Source organism: Bubalus kerabau, chromosome 4, assembly GCF_029407905.1.
Source record: "Bubalus kerabau isolate K-KA32 ecotype Philippines breed swamp buffalo chromosome 4, PCC_UOA_SB_1v2, whole genome shotgun sequence".
Classification (NCBI taxonomy): Eukaryota; Metazoa; Chordata; class Mammalia; order Artiodactyla; family Bovidae; genus Bubalus; species Bubalus kerabau.
Genome location: NC_073627.1, coordinates 1683718 through 1699693, shown reverse-complemented (window position 1 = coordinate 1699693; position 15976 = coordinate 1683718). Strand labels below are relative to the sequence as shown.

General features: G+C 59.5%; 1 protein-coding gene and 2 long non-coding RNA genes across 3 annotated transcripts in view; 1 reads left to right on the top strand and 2 right to left on the bottom strand.

Moving 5' to 3' along the window:
- AXIN2 (axin 2) overlaps window positions 1-8600 on the bottom strand; it is a 28550-nt gene extending 19950 nt beyond the window's left edge. The window contains exons 1-2 of the mRNA XM_055574959.1: window positions 8415-8600; window positions 5010-5942 (exon numbers count right to left, since the gene is read on the bottom strand). Coding sequence (XP_055430934.1) covers window positions 5010-5824 — 815 coding nt within the window. The 5' untranslated portion in view covers window positions 5825-5942; window positions 8415-8600. The remainder of the gene's footprint in view (window positions 1-5009; window positions 5943-8414) is intronic.
- A 3605-nt stretch (window positions 8601-12205) lies between these two features.
- LOC129648539 (uncharacterized) lies at window positions 12206-13393 on the bottom strand. The gene is made up of 2 exons (XR_008712772.1): window positions 12999-13393; window positions 12206-12418 (listed from the first exon to the last, which is right to left on the bottom strand). It is a non-coding gene; the product is annotated as an uncharacterized LOC129648539 (long non-coding RNA).
- A 168-nt stretch (window positions 13394-13561) lies between these two features.
- LOC129648538 (uncharacterized) lies at window positions 13562-15458 on the top strand. Its single transcript, XR_008712771.1, has 2 exons — window positions 13562-13693; window positions 14480-15458. It is a non-coding gene; the product is annotated as an uncharacterized LOC129648538 (long non-coding RNA).
- Window positions 15459-15976: the final 518 nt, after the last annotated feature.

Sequence of the window (15976 nt, the reverse complement as noted above, 5' to 3'; positions counted from 1 at the left end):
GTCATGCTAACTCTCCAGAAAACCACCCACCAGCAAAAACAAGGCATTCTCGGGCAGTGTTTCTCAGGATGACTGCACAGCGCTGGTGTGTTTCCCTCGTGAAGGCCTGTCCTGTGTGTGCAGGTGACAAGCCCCCTGAGAGCACGGCCGACCTGTCTGCCTCCCTGGGGCCCAACCCCCGGCACTGCCCGGCGTGTAGCTCATGGCTGAAGCTCACAGCTTTGTCCACACTCCCTTTTTAAGGACCTAGGACACAGTTGCTGAACAGGTTTTTCATCTAAGAGGTGTAACACAGAGATCAAAAAAGCCCAAACAGCCTTAAATAGCCTCCGTGCCCCTGCCCATCCCCTGCGTTGCTATCTCTGCGGTCTCCACACATCCGCACCACCAGGTGAGGGCTGCAACCAGGCCGCAGGGATGGCGTGACTGAGACCCCCAGCAGAGCAAGGTGCCTCCTGCAGACGCTGTGTGTGGACACTGCTCTGCGCTCTCGGCCAGACACCGGGGCCCCAGAATAAACTGGGCTCCCTCCCTCCCAACAGAGGGCTACTGTGCCACCAGCAATCACACGTGGAATGTACTGCTCTTCGCTCGGTCCCTGCAGTGAAGTACAGGGATTTTCCTTCCATCATCACAAGATGACTCAGAGGAAGGTGGAGAGTCCTAGGGAGAGACCCAGACTTGATTTTTTCTTTTTTTTTTTTTAAAAACCCAGAACTTTGTCAAGACCTCCACAAAGTTTGGAGAAAATGAATTAGAAATCCTTTCTTGTGATCGCTTTAAAAAAAAACAAAGAAACTCAACCAGGCTACAGTAATTGTACCCAGATGCGGATTATTTCTTCAGGGCCATGGTGCTCCCAGTTGCTGCAAGCCCCCTCTATTCCTCCGGAGAGCAGAGGCCGGGATAGGGCTCGCATTGGGCACCCCCAGGCCCGCGGCTTCAGGGCGCACAGGGCCTCGGCAGTCAGGGGGCAGAGGCCCCTGGGACCCTGCTCCACATGCCCCCCGCCAGGTCTTATCTGTTATCTCCCACGATCCCGGGGCCCCATCCCCACCCCCGACTCCAGGGCCAGGCCCATACACAGAGAGAGCAGACCCGGCCTTTGGGACCCCTTTCTGGGGCCCCTCTCAAAACAACGCACCTTCAAAGGCATTCGCTTCTAAGGCTGTGCGTTTGAGGCTCTTCTTTTCAGAAGCCCTCTAATGATTTCCTCACCAAGTCCCCACCCAGAAGGGGCCGCTCCCTCCCGCAGCATCTTCTAAGGGAGGTGCGGATGGTGGAGGGCGAGGCCAGGTTCGAAGGCGAGGCGCACGGGGCGCGCATCGGCACAGCGCCCCCCTCGGCCGGCTCCCAGCACAGCTCCCTCGGGCATCATGTTCTTCCATGATGTTGAAGCCAAGCTGGACTCCTGTGGCTTCCACAGAAACGGGCCCCATCGGCGATGGCTTAGGGGGGACAGGAAGCACTGGCAGCTGGCAGGGGATACCTGCTGGGCCCCTGATGTACAAGGAGGCCATGAGGCCGGGGAGCCAGTGATAGACGGGAGACCACCAAGAGGGCATCCCAGCGCCAGGCCAGCCCCCCACCACGCCGCTGTCCTCCAGGGAGGTAGGGAGCATGTGTGCGTGTGCGTGCGTGTCCCTCCTCTGAGGACCCTGTCTCCTCTTCTATGAGTCTGTGTCCCTTCGTGACCCATGGACTGTAGCCCGCCAGGCCCCTCTGTCCATGGAATTCTCCAGGCAAGAACACCGCAGAGGGTAACCATTCCCTTCTCCAGGGGATCTTCACAACCCAGGGATCGAACTCACATTTCCTGCACTGCAGGTGGATTTTTTATTGTCTGAGCCACCACGAAAGCCCCTTTATATGAAACCCAACCAAATCAGTAAGAACAAAAACCAAGTCTTTGAAAGTGAGGCTCCTCTGAGTGCCCAAGGTAAACTCAGGGCTTGGGGACCAGCTGGTGCCCTTGGCATCCAGCTGCCAAGCCTGCTCCTCAGCAGCTGGTTACAGGGAGCCCTCAGCAGGACTCAGGCTCCCTGTCTCCTTCATTTGACTAAATCGAGCCGGTCTGTAGGCCAGGGACCTGGCTTCATCAGTGGAGGGGAGGCTGACTTGAGCTGGAGGCGCTCCCTACATCCCAGGAACTAGCTGGGGACGCGGACACAAGTTCAACAAGTACAGGAGGTCGGGGCGGGGGAGGGGACACCTAAGACCGATAGGCACAGAGTGAAGGGACAAAGCAGGTGATGACATAGTTACTCCCACAGGGGGTGGTAAGAAGAAATGTGGGAGACCCCTGTAAGTCAGTGATCACTCAGAAAGGCAAAGCACGCTTGCTTAACAACAAAACCACCAACAGAAGCACTGGTCGTGCCCCCAAACAGTAAAACAAGGTTGACCTGAGCCCCACATCCTACTCGGGAGCTCAGTGAGTTCATGAGCCCCAGGACAAGCTCTCTGCACAATAAAAAACAGTCATTTGTAGCCCTGGCTTGACCACATAGGGACCATAAAACTCCCCTGCTCAACCTGGAGGAGCTGAGGCTGGAAGCATAACGTCTGCTCACGAGTCACAGAATCTCTTCTCCCCTCCCCACTTTTCCGTGATCATAAAACTGTAGCCCAGTGAGTTCTTGGGCCATGGCACCCCTTTGCCTGCCTGCTTGTAAACCTCACAAGCGTCGTGTTCTAACAAGTCACTTCTTATCTGTCACATTGCATCTGAGTTCTTTTCTGCACTGAGACATAAAGGACTAAGGTACTGGAGCTCTTCAGAGCCCCCGAAAGGACACAAACTGCTTCAAAGGTTCACAGTGAACGCGGGCTAAGACTCAAGGCTCACTCTTTGCAAGTGAGACTTGAACCTGGTTGCCCTTTTCACACAGCCAACGGTGAGCATGAGTAAATCAAGCTAATTATAATGCCTTATGTCTGTTCAAACCATGTCCCTTTCCTGTTCATTATTCTGATCCTAACAGCAACCTGTGACATCAGCAGAAGGGACAGTGCCCTCTCGGCTTCAGCAAGACTTTAGCCCAGGTGGGAAGAGGTGGTCAGGGCTGCACCTCAAGCCTGTGAACAGCTCGGGGCAGCTCCTAACACACCACAGGCACCCTTGAGTATCTTGCACGTTAAAAAAAAAAAAAAATACTGGGGTAGGTCTTAATCCCTCTTTGACAATGCCCAGGTAAGACTTGCAGTCTAGGTAAGGTACCAGCCTCTCAACCCAACAGGGGGACAATGTCAGGCAGGAATCTAGTAGGAAACCCAAGGGGCCAAAGAAAAGGTGTCATTTACATATGAACAGCGCCCACCAATCCCAACCAAAGAGGCACGGAAGAAACACAAAGGAGGATGCTCGCCTGCAGACACCCCGTTAAAGCTGAATCCTGGTAGAAACACCCAGGCTGGGCCGGGAGGGGGCGGGGTCCCGACTGCCCACCCACAAAGGGGAGGGTCCCAGGAGGGTCCCGCCCCGGAGCCCGAATGGCTCCAAAACCGGCCAGGGCGCGGTTTACAAAGGTGGCCTCTGGGCCCTGACCCCGGAGGGACACAGAAGCCCCACTGTCTCAAGGCCCCCAGAGAAGCCGCCTGACCACAGGCCTTAAGTAGCCTCGGCGACCGCTGCCAGCCTGGAGGGCACGGATGCCGGCGGGGCTTTCCCCAAGTATCCGCATAACGGAACGGGCAGGGGTGGCAGGTGGCCTGGGGCTGCCAGCCCCAGAAGTCAGAGCCAGCATCTTTCTCCTAACAGCCCGAAACCATAGCTTAAAGATGCTGAAACAACTCGGTTCCGATGATCCTTGGAGCCCTTGCACAAGCCAGTCAGGTCCCATCGAAGGTGGTGGTGGACCACATGTCCGCCCGGGAGACCAGCTCTCAGAGCCGCAGGAGCGCCCCCTGGCGGTGCCAACGCCACCCTTCCCTCCCAGCAGGTCCACCCCAGGACCACCAGCTTCCTGGCTCAGACCCGGCTCCCCGCCCCTCCGCGGCCCGCCGGACCCTACAGAGGGAGGCAACCTCCAGAGACAGCAGCCAGGTCGCATGCCCCTTCCCACAGGGTCAGCGAGATAAGCTGCTCCAAGAGCAGCCCAGCGGCCGGCCCCTCCCCCGCATGCCATCAGCAACAACCTGGAACTCAGAGGCTCCTTCTCTTTGGATATTTGGAAGGGGAGAAAGAGAGAGAAACAGAAAAACTCATTCCAACAGGAGGTCTGAAGTTGCCTCCAAAGGTCAAGAATCTTAAGACTTGGCCGTTCTATAAAGAACTGCTTGTCCTCCAAGCCTCCAAGAGAGAAGGCAGTCCAGGCCCAAGTCCTCTCCCGCCAGAACCTCCTCTCCATCAGCAGTGAGTGACACAGGCACCAACCGGGGTCTGCCCCCCAGGGCAGCAAGCACGTAAGACCTATCAGCAGGTTCTAAAAGCACAGGACCCTTCACTGGGGAGTCACAGGTCCCTGCCTCCTCTGGAGGATTCCTCGCAGGGTTCACATCTCGTTCCATAAAGAACCACAAGCCCAGTTGTTAAGCCAGCTGCTGGCTCTTAACATAAAAGTTCAAACGATCCCACTTACCCCCGTGGTCTGGGCACACACGCTACCACCTGGGCCGCCAGCTCAACCCAGCGGGCTCTGCAGCCCCATTCACTCCTCGCCACTGAGTGACCCCTTCCCAAACCGGCGCTTAGTGACTGACTGACTCTCCCTTCCGCTGCCCCTCTAAGACTGGTGCAGGATAATGAGTAACCACATTGAGGCATTCTGCTGCCACTGTCTGCAGCTGGCACTGGGAGACTCCGGGTATTTAGCTGTGCGTGCATCCCTCTCCTCTCCTTTCAACAACAGAAAGCCAGATCAAAGGGTTCGTGGCCAGCGGTCCGAGTGCAAGACAGACCTCTGTCAGCCTCAGCAGCACATCTGACCATCCATCCATCCACCCTCCTTAACTCAAAACATCTGCAGAGCCCACTTCATCCCCCACCCCCCGTCCACCCCAGGGCTTACCTGTATCCGCTTTCGATGGTGTCCATGGCCCTCGCGCTGGCTGTGGCCCTCAGGGTCTTGCTGGACAAGCCCACCACGGTGGGGGGGAGTTTGCACTTGAAGTCGGCACAAGTCCACTCCTCCTCCTCGTTCAAGGTGGGGAGGTAGCCACACACAAGCCTGAGGCTGCCCAGGCCCCCCTGACTCAGGTAAGCTGGGTTCTCGCCCCCGCTCCCCACGTACTGGAGGCATATGTCCGACGTCAGAAACGTCTGGTAGGCATTCTCCTCCATCAGGGCCTGGACCTCGGTCTGGGCCTGGTCGAACATTACTGAGTCAATCTGCTGCTTCTTGATGCTGTCCCGAATGTACGTCTTGGTGGCAGGTTTCAGCTGCTTGGAGACGATGCTGTTGTTCTCGATGTACCTTTTGTAGATCGCTTTGGCTACTCGTAAAGTTTTGGCATCCTTCAGGTTCATTTGCCGGAATCCATTGCAGGCGAACCAGAAGTCTAAAGTATCCACGCATTTCTCCCGCTCCAGGAAAGTCCGGAAGAGATAAGCACCGTCCTGATCGCCCAGCAAGGAGTGCAGAGACTTGGTCCACCTGGTTAGCGGGGAATCCGGGGACGCCCGGCCCTCCGGCTCCCCCAGCCCGCCCTCGTTCCGCCGGGCGCTGGGGGAGACGGGCGGGGCCTTGGCGGCCGGGCCCTTTCCCACGCCCGGCTGGCACGGTGGGGTCTCCCCTTCTTCCCCGGGCACTGGGGGCCGCGGGGCATCCTCGCGGAAGCTGCTGCTGGGGTCTGGGAGCCGAGGCACCAGCACAGCACTGCTCATGGCGAGTGCCTTCTTCTCGCTGAGTTTAGGAATTTTTTTCTTCTTCCAGTTCCTCCCAGCAATCAGCGTGGTCTCTCTTTCTCTCTCAAGTCAGCAGGGACTCATCTGAGCCTCCTTTCTGGGAAGAAAAGGAAGGGGGTGGGGGAGGCAGAGAGAAAAGGGTATTGATATAATCAAAACCAGATCTACCCAACATCAAAGCAAGAAAGTAAACAGGCTTTTCAACTCCTCAAATTCAAATCAAGCAACCCAGCTATCTGCGAGGTGCTCATCTAAAGTATCAGACGCTGCTTTTTCAAAGGCGAAATCTGAGCTCCCCGCTTGGGGGCGGGGGCGGGGAAGGGGCGCGGGGAGGGTGGGAGGTGGGGCAGAGGGCCCGGGAGGTGGAAGACACCGGCTTCCAAAACCCCACCCGGCCCCGGCGCGCGCAGCGCAGCCCGGCGCGCCCCTCCCCTCGCCGGGACAGCACCCACTCCACAGACGCGCGCCCCGAGCCGCCGGGCGGTGCGCAGGTGAAACCAATTTCGGTCAATTTCCCCACGCGGCTCTCAGCACAGATACTCGAGCTCCAAACGTGCCCTTCCCCGGCATCTGGTTCCCATCCCCCCACCTACCCCTTCCCACTCCTTAAAAATTCAGAAGAGCCTCGACCGAGCAAGCAGCCCGCCCAGCACAGGGAGGGATGGGCTCCCGGACTCCCAGCTGGAACCCCCCCCCACCCCCGCCACCCCCAGATGGAAACGTTCGCTGCGCCCCGCCTCCCGCCAAGAATCCGGCTCAGTCTACACCTCGGTTTTCCCGGTTCCCCGAAACCAGAAATACACTCACTCAGACAAGGCTTTGATCTCCCAACTTTGCCAGAGAGCGGAGAAGCCTCAGGACTCGCCGCCCCCTGCCCCCCGCCCCCCCGGAGCCGTAAACCCTACAAAACCGGATCAGAAACCGTCTCACGCTACCACCGCCTGTGCCAAGAATCCCAAACTCTGCTGACCTCAAGCCTCTTTTTTCCACAAGCAAAAAGTCTTATCTAACCAATAAACCAGCCGCTCACCCCAGCATGGGAAGGATCAAACTCGGGAGAGCGGAGGGGAGGGCTGGGGGGGGCGGGTGGGCGCGACACCGAACCGGAGGCTGGGGGCCCTGGGTGGGCGCGCGGGGCCCCCGCGCGGGGCCTCAGGCCGCCGGTAGCGCCGCGCTGCCCAGGCGGAGGGGAAGGGGGGCGGCCCCGTTACCTGGAAGACGAAGGGGGCCCGAGGGCCGGCTCTCATCGCTGTCGAGCGCCCCCCACCCCGGCTCGTCCCCCGGCCCCGGTCCACCCCGACCGTCCGGAGCCCCGGGAGGTGCTCGCAGCCCTGAGTCCGGGCGCGAGTCGGAGGCGCCCACAGAGAAGCCCGGAACGCGGCGGCCGGTCCAGCAATGGCGACGCGGAGGCTCGGCCTCTCCGCACGAGGGGCCGGGGCGGCCGGGGCGCGGGGCCGGCGGCAAGAGGGACGCGGGGAACGCAGGCGCCCCGGGCTCGGGCCGCTCCGGCGCGCAGACTGAGCCTCGGCCGGCGATCGGGGCCCCTCTGCGCCGACCGGGGGCTGGAGGGGAGGAGGGGAGGGGAGGAGAGAGCGGCGGGAGGGGGCGGGGGAGGGGGCGCCGCCGCCCTTTCATCCCACCTCCCAAAGGCGCCCCGGCGCACTCTCGCACCCCGACTCCTACCCAGCGCCGCCCCGGCGCGACACCCCCGGGGGAGGGGGGTCTGCCCCCGCTCCGCCCCCGCCGATCGCTCGAGTCTCTCCGCCCGGCCCCCGCCACCCCGGCCGAGCCCCCTGGAGCGCCGGGCGCCGCGCCCGCCACCCCTCTGCGCGCCCGCCCGGAGCGCGCCCCGAAATAGCCGGCCTGCCCACTTCAAAGGGCCGCCCGGCACATCAAAGCGCGCGGGCTGCCCGCCGCCGCGGCCTCGCACTCACCAGGGGTCCGCGCGCGCGCTCCGCGCCCAGACCTCGCGGGCGCCCCGGGCAGGGCCCCTGCCCCGGCCCCCGGATCGGCTCGCCGCGGCGGCCCCAGGCCCCCCCGGGCCGGACCCAGCGTCGGGGAGCATGGGGAGGCGCGCGGCCGGGGAGGGAGTGCGGGGAGCCCGGCGGCGAGGGAGGCGGCGGCGGCGGCGCGCCCGGCCGCCCCGCGTCTGCGGAAGATCCGAGTGGGCCTCGCCCCGCCGCGGCCGCCCTGGCCCCCCGGCCACGCCGGCCGGGCTTTCGACGCGGGCGCCGCTTCCAGCAGCCGCTCCGCGCACCCCACGTCCTCCCGGCGCTTCCAACAAAAACTGCGCCGCGGACCTCACTGAGCACTTCAAAGGCGCGGGCCGGCGCACGGTCCTGAAAGGGAGGTAAGCGCCCGGCGCGCCCGCGCCGCCCCCGGGCCCCCGCCGCCCCTCTGCGCGCCCGGCCTGCTCGCGGCCCCCTCCCCGGCCCACCCCCCCCCCGCCCCCGGCCGGGCCGGAGCCCCTCCCGCCCCCGGCGCCCGCGACGCCGCCGGGCGCGCCCTCGGCCCCGGCCCGGGGGGCCCGCGGGGCAGCCGCTCGGCCGGGGCCGCGCCTCCGTCCCACCTTTCAGAGCGCAGCCGGCGGCGGGGGACCCGGGCGCCCCGGGCCCGGGGCGGCCCCGCGATTCATGGCTGCGAGCGCTTCTCTTCACTTCCCGGCGCCCGGCGGTACCGAGTTGCCAGGACCTGATCAAAGCGCCGCCGGCCCCGCGCGCCCGCCCCGCCGCCCTGATCCCGCCGCGCCAATCCCCGCCGCGCTCGGCCGGCCCGCGCCGCCCGCCTTAAAGGGGCCGCGCCCGGCCCGCCCCGCCGGGCCCCCGCGGCCGCCCGCGCCCGGCCCGAGTTCTGGTTCCGCCTCTCAAGTGCTCTGGCCTTTTTGCTCCGGCTTCCTCCGCCAGCCTGTCCCAGTCCTCCCCAGCTCGGGAAAGCAACAGTTTATTGTAGCATCCTGGCCATTCTGAGAACTGCAAGCAGGCAGATTTTTTTTTTTTTTCCTTTTCTATCATCAAACACTTTTCTACCTCTGTACAAGTTTCCCTGGGAATTTGGGCTTAGAGAAGCTTGTAAAAAAATAAAAATAAAAATAAGAGTGCTAGACCAGGGGCGGACGGCTAAGTGTCGTAGGAGGAACGCAGGCCTGCACCAGAAGTCGTGCGTGCTGTGATAGGACCCCGCGTGCCTGGGTCGGTGGGTGTGTGAAGATGGTGTGAATCTGCCTGCAGAGGCCTGGGGGCTGGAGGTGGGCCCAGAAGCCTCCCTGGGAAGCCAGCCTCAACTCCCTGCAGATTTTAACCCCACATTCCCGACCTGGCCATCAGGACCCTCCCAGCGGGTACACCCCCATCTTTCGGTATCAGCTGCATCCCCCACTCTCCGGATGTTGCATATTAAACAGACACAGGATGTCTTTTCCCCCATGGACTCTCAGTGCTAATGTAGTGAAAACTCCTCACCCCACCATCACCTCTCAGTACCCCCAACATCCACCCAACAACCGTCTCGCTTAGAATAATGAGAAAATATACCACAAACCCAGAACATTGTTTATTTACGCATCTATTGGATCTCTCAAATGAGCTAATAATTGATTTTTCCTCCTCTTAAAAAACACAAAGGTGGAGCCCAGACTTGCTGCAGAAGGGGGGAGAGGAGAGCTTGGCATCCTCAGTCATCGAAGCACTGGCTTTCCACCTCTACTGTTTCTTTATTTACGTTCTTAGTGAATTGAATGGAGGGCAAATCCTTCCCAATGCAGAGGGGCCTTGAACCTTCATCAGGCCATTAGGACTTCAAAACACGCAAGAAACAGGTTTCTCTGACTGCGTAGGTTTCTGCAGGGAGAGAGGAAGAGGGGGCGTGCCGTGACCTGCTGTGCCCGCAGAGATGCTCCCAGGCTGTGACCAGGGCCCAGAGCCCCTGCAGGTTGAGCCCCCAGGGCTTTGCCCTCCCCAAGACCTGCCTCTCTGTGTCCACGCTCTGCTCCTCAGGCTCACCTCCCAGGTGGCCAGGCTGGCGTGAAGCCAGTGGTCCAAGGCCAGGAAACCCATGGCCACTTTGGGGCAGACCAGTGAACAAGAGTGGCCAGATGAGTTAGCTCTGGATTGGGACCTGCTGCTGCTGGGTGTGAGAACGCTGGAAGCCAGTCCTCGTCTCCCCAGCCTTTCAGAACGCTGCACACCCCCTCAGGGAACTGTAGGAGAGCCCGGAGCTGTCCGGGGGTTCCCAGGAGCCTTTCGGCCACAGAGGGTGTGAATCTAGGACCAGAAGTGTATGCGGAAGGGGATGCATTGCCATAAGCATCTACAATATAAACAACAGCAGCGCATGTGTGTGCATGTGTGTGTGCACAACGTACACACACACACACACAATGTGGGGGAGTGCAAACTCCAAAATCAAAATAAACAGCGATCAGGAAGAGGAAGCTCTAAAAGGCAGTGGGCACTCAGTCTTCACGGGTGGCTCTCCTCCCCCCCAGCTGCCACCCCCTCCCACCCTGCACAGCCCCCTGGCCCCAACCATCCCAGGCTTGGCTTTCACCAAAGGGCTCGCCCTCTGTTCCCTATGAGCCCAGGACTGGGCCGCAGGAGCAAGGGCGGGTTCCGCTTGGCGCTCTCAGCAGTGAGCACTTGGAGAGCCCGGTTTCCAGAACAGGTGCTCGGTCACCTTGGGCCAGCGCCTCCCCCCACTCCCCCGCCCTGTCCCCTGGTGGTACATTTAGCGCTGGGGCTGGGCCAAGGGCCCAGAAGCCAGGAGCCCCTCAAGCCCCCGGGTCCCCGACTACTTGTTGATGATATTTCTGGAGGAGGAGCCAAAGCGCCCTGCTTCTCCCCAGCCCCTTTCTCAAGATAGCACAGTTTTCCATTTTCCCCTTCTCCCTGGCAGCCGCAGCGTCATGTGACTGGTTGTAATCCTGCACGGTTGCCTGGAAACTGGAAAGCAAGGTGATGGATTTCTGCACATGCTCACTGCCCCTGCTTTGAAGACAAGCCCTACGGAGGATCAACAGCCCACTTGGCCTAAGCGCAGACAAGTTTAATAAAGCAGAGAGTAATTCTTTTCTGGAATTAGGTACCGGGCTGAAATCCTAGAATCCCAGAAAATGCAGGGCTCCCTGTGAGGCACCTGGCCAGATCTCCAATCTTGAGTCAGCTAGACAAAACCTCCTGGGGGGGCAGAGGGGGGGAAGTCACACCAGCTGCGACTTCAGAGCAGCTCAGACCCAGGACATTGCTCTCGAAGAGTCAGTGACTCTGTCTGTCTTTTATTTCTTTGGAAAACTGCCACCTTAGACAATGCAGCTTTGTGTGGGGAGGGGGTGGAGAGACATGCAGGTAATGTTTCTAGAAACTGCAGGTCACCCAGCTGCTCTGAGGCCCTGTGTTTACCTGTAAAGTGGAGGGGACACCCCTCCAAAGGCTGTTGTGTGGAGGCACCACACTGGACACCCACGGCAGCCTCTGCAGTCCCTGTTTCCTCAATAGCCTGTTAGCTGTTCTGGGAAGTAACTCCCATCTCTGGAGCAGTGATGCCCTCCAATTAGGGGCTTCTGGCCTAGGGGGCTGGAAACCGAGCAGGGGGTGCCTGCAGAGGGGACCCCCAGCCTCTGCTGTCCTCCTGGGAGAGGGGCAGGGCTCAGCGCAAAGGGGTCTGTGCTGTCGGCTAGCTCTCAGAGGCCTCGTACCCAGGACCCCAGAGAAACAGCAGCAGCTGCAGGCTTCCCTGGTAGTTCAGTGGTTAGGGCTCTCTGCGTCCAATGCAGGGGTTGCGGGTTCGATCCCTGGTTGGGGAACTAAAACCCTATGGTGGCTCAGCAGTAAAGAGTCCACCTGCAGTGCAGAAGACGCAGGTTCCATCCCTGGGTCGGGAGGATCCCCTGGAGGAGGACATGGTAACCCACTCCAGTATTCTTGCCTGGAGAATCCCAAGGACAGAGGAGCCTGGCAGGCTACAGTCCGTGGGGTTGCAAAGAATCAGACGTGACTGAGCAACTAAACAACAGTGTATCTTTGGCAGCATCTTCCATCCAGGGGAGGCCTTAAAATGGGGTCTAATCTAACCCATCATTTAAGAGATGAGGAAATTGAAGCAAAGAGGAAGGGAGATCTTCCCCGGGTTCCTTGGCCCACTCCCAAGCTGAGCTAGAACCCTCAAGTCCATCCCCTCTGCTCCACACTATGGTCACCAGACCTGGGCAGTTCACCCTGGGTCCTTGGCTTCTATAACAGGACGGATAAATATCATTTCATGAAAAGAACATTGTAAATCAACTATACTCCCAATAAAGTTAAAAGAAATAAATCACCAACTTAAGTGATACCCGCCCCCCCCAAAAAAAAGCCGAAAAAGTCATCAGCCATCTTAATTAGTACAATTTACTTTACAATGTAAGAATAATTTGGAATGCGGTCCTAAAGCATCATTGCTGGGCTTGAGCTGGAAATGCCAAGGAAGCACATTCGTTTGGCTCCAACCAATGGGCGGCCTTGACCCAGAAGTGGGCTCCCTCTGTGGCTCCTGGGCGATGCTGCCAAGCCTTCAGTGGTGACAGGTGTTTCCACGGCGACTCTGTGGGGTGGGTGCAGCTGAGGGTGGGGTGGAGCCCTCAGAGTCTGGGAGGAGGAAGGGAGTGGGAAAAGGTGGGCTCTGCTTCCTCCCCCTCGGGAGGGGAGGGGGTGGGAATGGCAAGGTGGGGATTTTCAAGCCACAGGCGAAAAAGTGAGGTCTTAGGCAGCCCCATCCCCAGCAGTTTGGAGGAGAAACCTATTTTTAATAAAAATGATCATCTTCATTCTCTTCAATTTAGAATGAAATTAAGCTAAACAGTCAATCCTGAAGGAAATCAACCCCGAATATCCACTGGAAGGGCTGATGCTTAAGCTGAAGCTCCAATACCTTGGCTACCTGATGCAAAGAGCCGACTCATTGGAAAAGACCCTGATGCTGGGAAAGATTGAAGGCGGGAGGAGAAGGGGATGACAGAGATGGTTGGATGGCATCATCGACATGATGGACATGAGTTTGAGCAAGCTCCAGGAGCTGGTGAAGGACAGGGAGGCCTGGCGTGCTGCAGTCCATGGGGCTGCAAAGAGTCAGACAAACAACAACAAAGCTAAACAATAATTTAAAACTTCCTAATCTGATTTACCTTCAGGTGCTTTTAATATTTACTATAAATGGAGCTAGAAACTGCTGTCATGGCTGGCATCCCACCAGGAGTTTTCAGGGAGATGGGCTTTCAGGAGCTTGTCACCAGAAGAGACCATCCATAGTCAAACAAATCCAGAAAGAGGTTCTGATTTTTGAAGTTCTCGCCTCCTGAGTGTCCAGCAGATACAAACACACAAAGGCTGTTTTCAGAAAAGGAAGTGAAAGACAGATAGGAAAAAAAAGTCCCTGAAGTCAGCATTCCAACTGGCAACACGTGAAACTTTGTAAGTAAATAGGTCTGTGTTCCTGAGCGGCGGCCCTCCGTGGGCCTTCTTGTTTTCTGCCCCTGAAGTTTTGTCCTGCTCCCTTTAAACAGCTGCTGGAAGGGGCAGTTGTCCCGGGCTTGAGATCAGTCCCCTTGTTCCTGCATGTCAGTGTCTCTTCATTTGTCCTCGGCATCTCTGCCTGATGCTCGGTGCCTCCCTGGCTCTGAAGGGCTGGCTACATGGCCCGGGATGCTCGGCAGGGCCGTGGGCTGCCCCGGAGCACCTGGGAGGTTCTGGATTTGTTTCTGTTGAGGCTTCCCGATGACACGTCCTGGGTGATGCTTTAGCGAGGTCCTCATCCCGTCTCCTGGGCCTCAGAGCTCTGGCTCCAGAAGGCTGCCTGCTGTCCTTCAAGAGGCGTCTACAGGTGCGCCGGTGAGGGGCGTCCTGCCTGGGGAGTCCGGGCCTTCCTGGGCGCGCGCCTGCAGCGCTCCTGTTCTCAAGTCCCGCTGGCTTCTTCAGGATGACCCTCTAACGGTGGCCGCCTCCCTTTCTGGGCTCCTCCCTGTCGGGTGTCTTCCTCTTTCCATCCACAGCTCCGAGCCCATCTCTCCAGGGATCAAGGCCTCCCAGCCCTCCAGCCCCACCTCTTCACCAGCCTCCTTCATCCTCCCCATCCTGGACCACTGGCCACAGATGGCTAGAATTTAACACCGTTCAAATGGAACCACCTTTGTCTCTCGTAGAAGCCAGGCGGCCTCTGTCAGGCAGTGATCCCGCGTCCCCTGCCGCCTCCGAGCGAAACCTGGGCCAGTCCAAGCTCTTCTCCCTCACGTGCGCCCACCCAGCGTCCAGCCCTGATGCTTCTGTCTCCTAAAATCTCCCCAAATCACCACCTTCTCCCCGTATCTGCCACTACCACATGGCTCTGGCCCTTCTCTCTTGCCAGGAGCAGCAGCATGTCCTACCTAACTGTCCCCCGGGCCTGCAGTTTCCAGTCCCTGCCTGGGGCCCTTAGGTGATGCTGCGAAGAGAGTGCGAGGCGCTCTCCAGCTGACTGTGTCCTTCCCACCTTCAGATTCCCCCCCAACCCCGGCTGCACATGACCTTCGGTCAGGCCCAAAACCCTGTGTGAGGCGATGGGGTGGTCGGCCGGGCTGGCCTCCAGTTGCGTGTCCACCTCACACGGAGCTTCCATTCCCCTTCCTCACAGGAGTCCCCTGCTGGCCGGCCGCCCCTCCGGCTTCTTTAGGCCTGATCCCTCTTCCCCGGACTGGAGAACCTCCTCCCGCTGTCATGGCGCTGGTGGCAACCTGGAGCTGAACTCACCCCCACCTCCTCTGGGTCTGCCCACTCAGCCACGGACCCAGGATGCAGGGGCCATGCTCTAGCACACTCGCATCCCTCAGCCCAGCCCCTCCCAGGCACCAAGTCAGGACTTGATAAATGGCTGAACCATACTGTAGACAGAGGTGGTAGTGAAGGAGGGAACTAGGGACCATCCGCCTGGACCGAGACGCCGGTCTCAGAAGTGCCCTCCCCAGGGTCCAGCCTTTAGTCCTGAGTCAGGACAGCTATTGATGAGATGAGGATGAGATGGTTGGATGGCATCACCGACTCAATGGACATGGGGTTTCAGTAAATTCCGGGAGTTGGTGTTGGACAGGGAGGCCTGGTGTGCTGCAGTCCACGGGGTCGCAAAGAGCTGGACGGACTGAGCGACTGAAAGCCATCAACCGCGAGAGGATGTCCCCTGAACAGACGCAGAGAAATGACCTGCACATCAGGTATGCCTGTGCTTACCCAATGGCTTCTTAGCAAAAAACATTAGTATCCCACCCAGAAATTAAAATGTGAGACCTGAACCTCACTCCTGTACCAATGTTCTCTTGATAACCATTGCCCCATAACTTCAGCACAGAACAAGTCACACTAATGTACTGAAAGTGTGAAGTCCGTCTTGGTAATACCAAGGAACCACCCCAACGCTTAGAAAACGCCGGGAAAAAATTGAGTGGGACAAACACACTGTGTGCTGGCCAGCTCATCAGACAAGAAGACCCGGAGAAGATGCCACCAGCTTCACAGAAGAGGAGGCCAGAGGACCGGCTCCCAGCTGATAATACTGCTGCTTCCCCTCCCCCGAAGGGAGTATGTCTTTTTTGCAGAATTGACAAATTTTTTTTCAAGAAGATCAGAACGTTTCACATGAATCCATCAATTCACAAATCAGATAGTGATCAACGCCTGGTGGCTTGATTTGGGGGCCAGAAAATTCAGCCACCAGAAGGGGTGAGTGAGGGGCCCCGCCCTGCCCCCGCCTCTGTTCCAAGGTCAGGGGAGACCTGCGACCCCTGGGCCAGGTGTGGGGGCAGGTGTGAGACGGCTGCCCGCTGCCTGCTGGGTGGGGTGGCTGGCGGAGGGGTGTGCCGTCTTCCTGGGGGACTTTGGCCCCCGGAGGAGCCCCCGGCTGCAGGACGGTTTCTAGAGGCCAAGACCACAAGGCCAGCCTGGGTGAGCTCTGCCGCGGGAGCGGCGGGGTGGGGAGGCCCTTTTCCTCGGGGGCGGTGGGCTTCCTCAGGCCCTCAGCTGGTGCAGCCAAACTTGACTTTTCTGAGAGCGTCCTGGCCCCGGCCAGCACACCCCGGGGTCTGACCTTTTGGCCCACCAGGGGCCTCCTCGCCCCACCCCTTAGCCAGCCCTAGGGTGG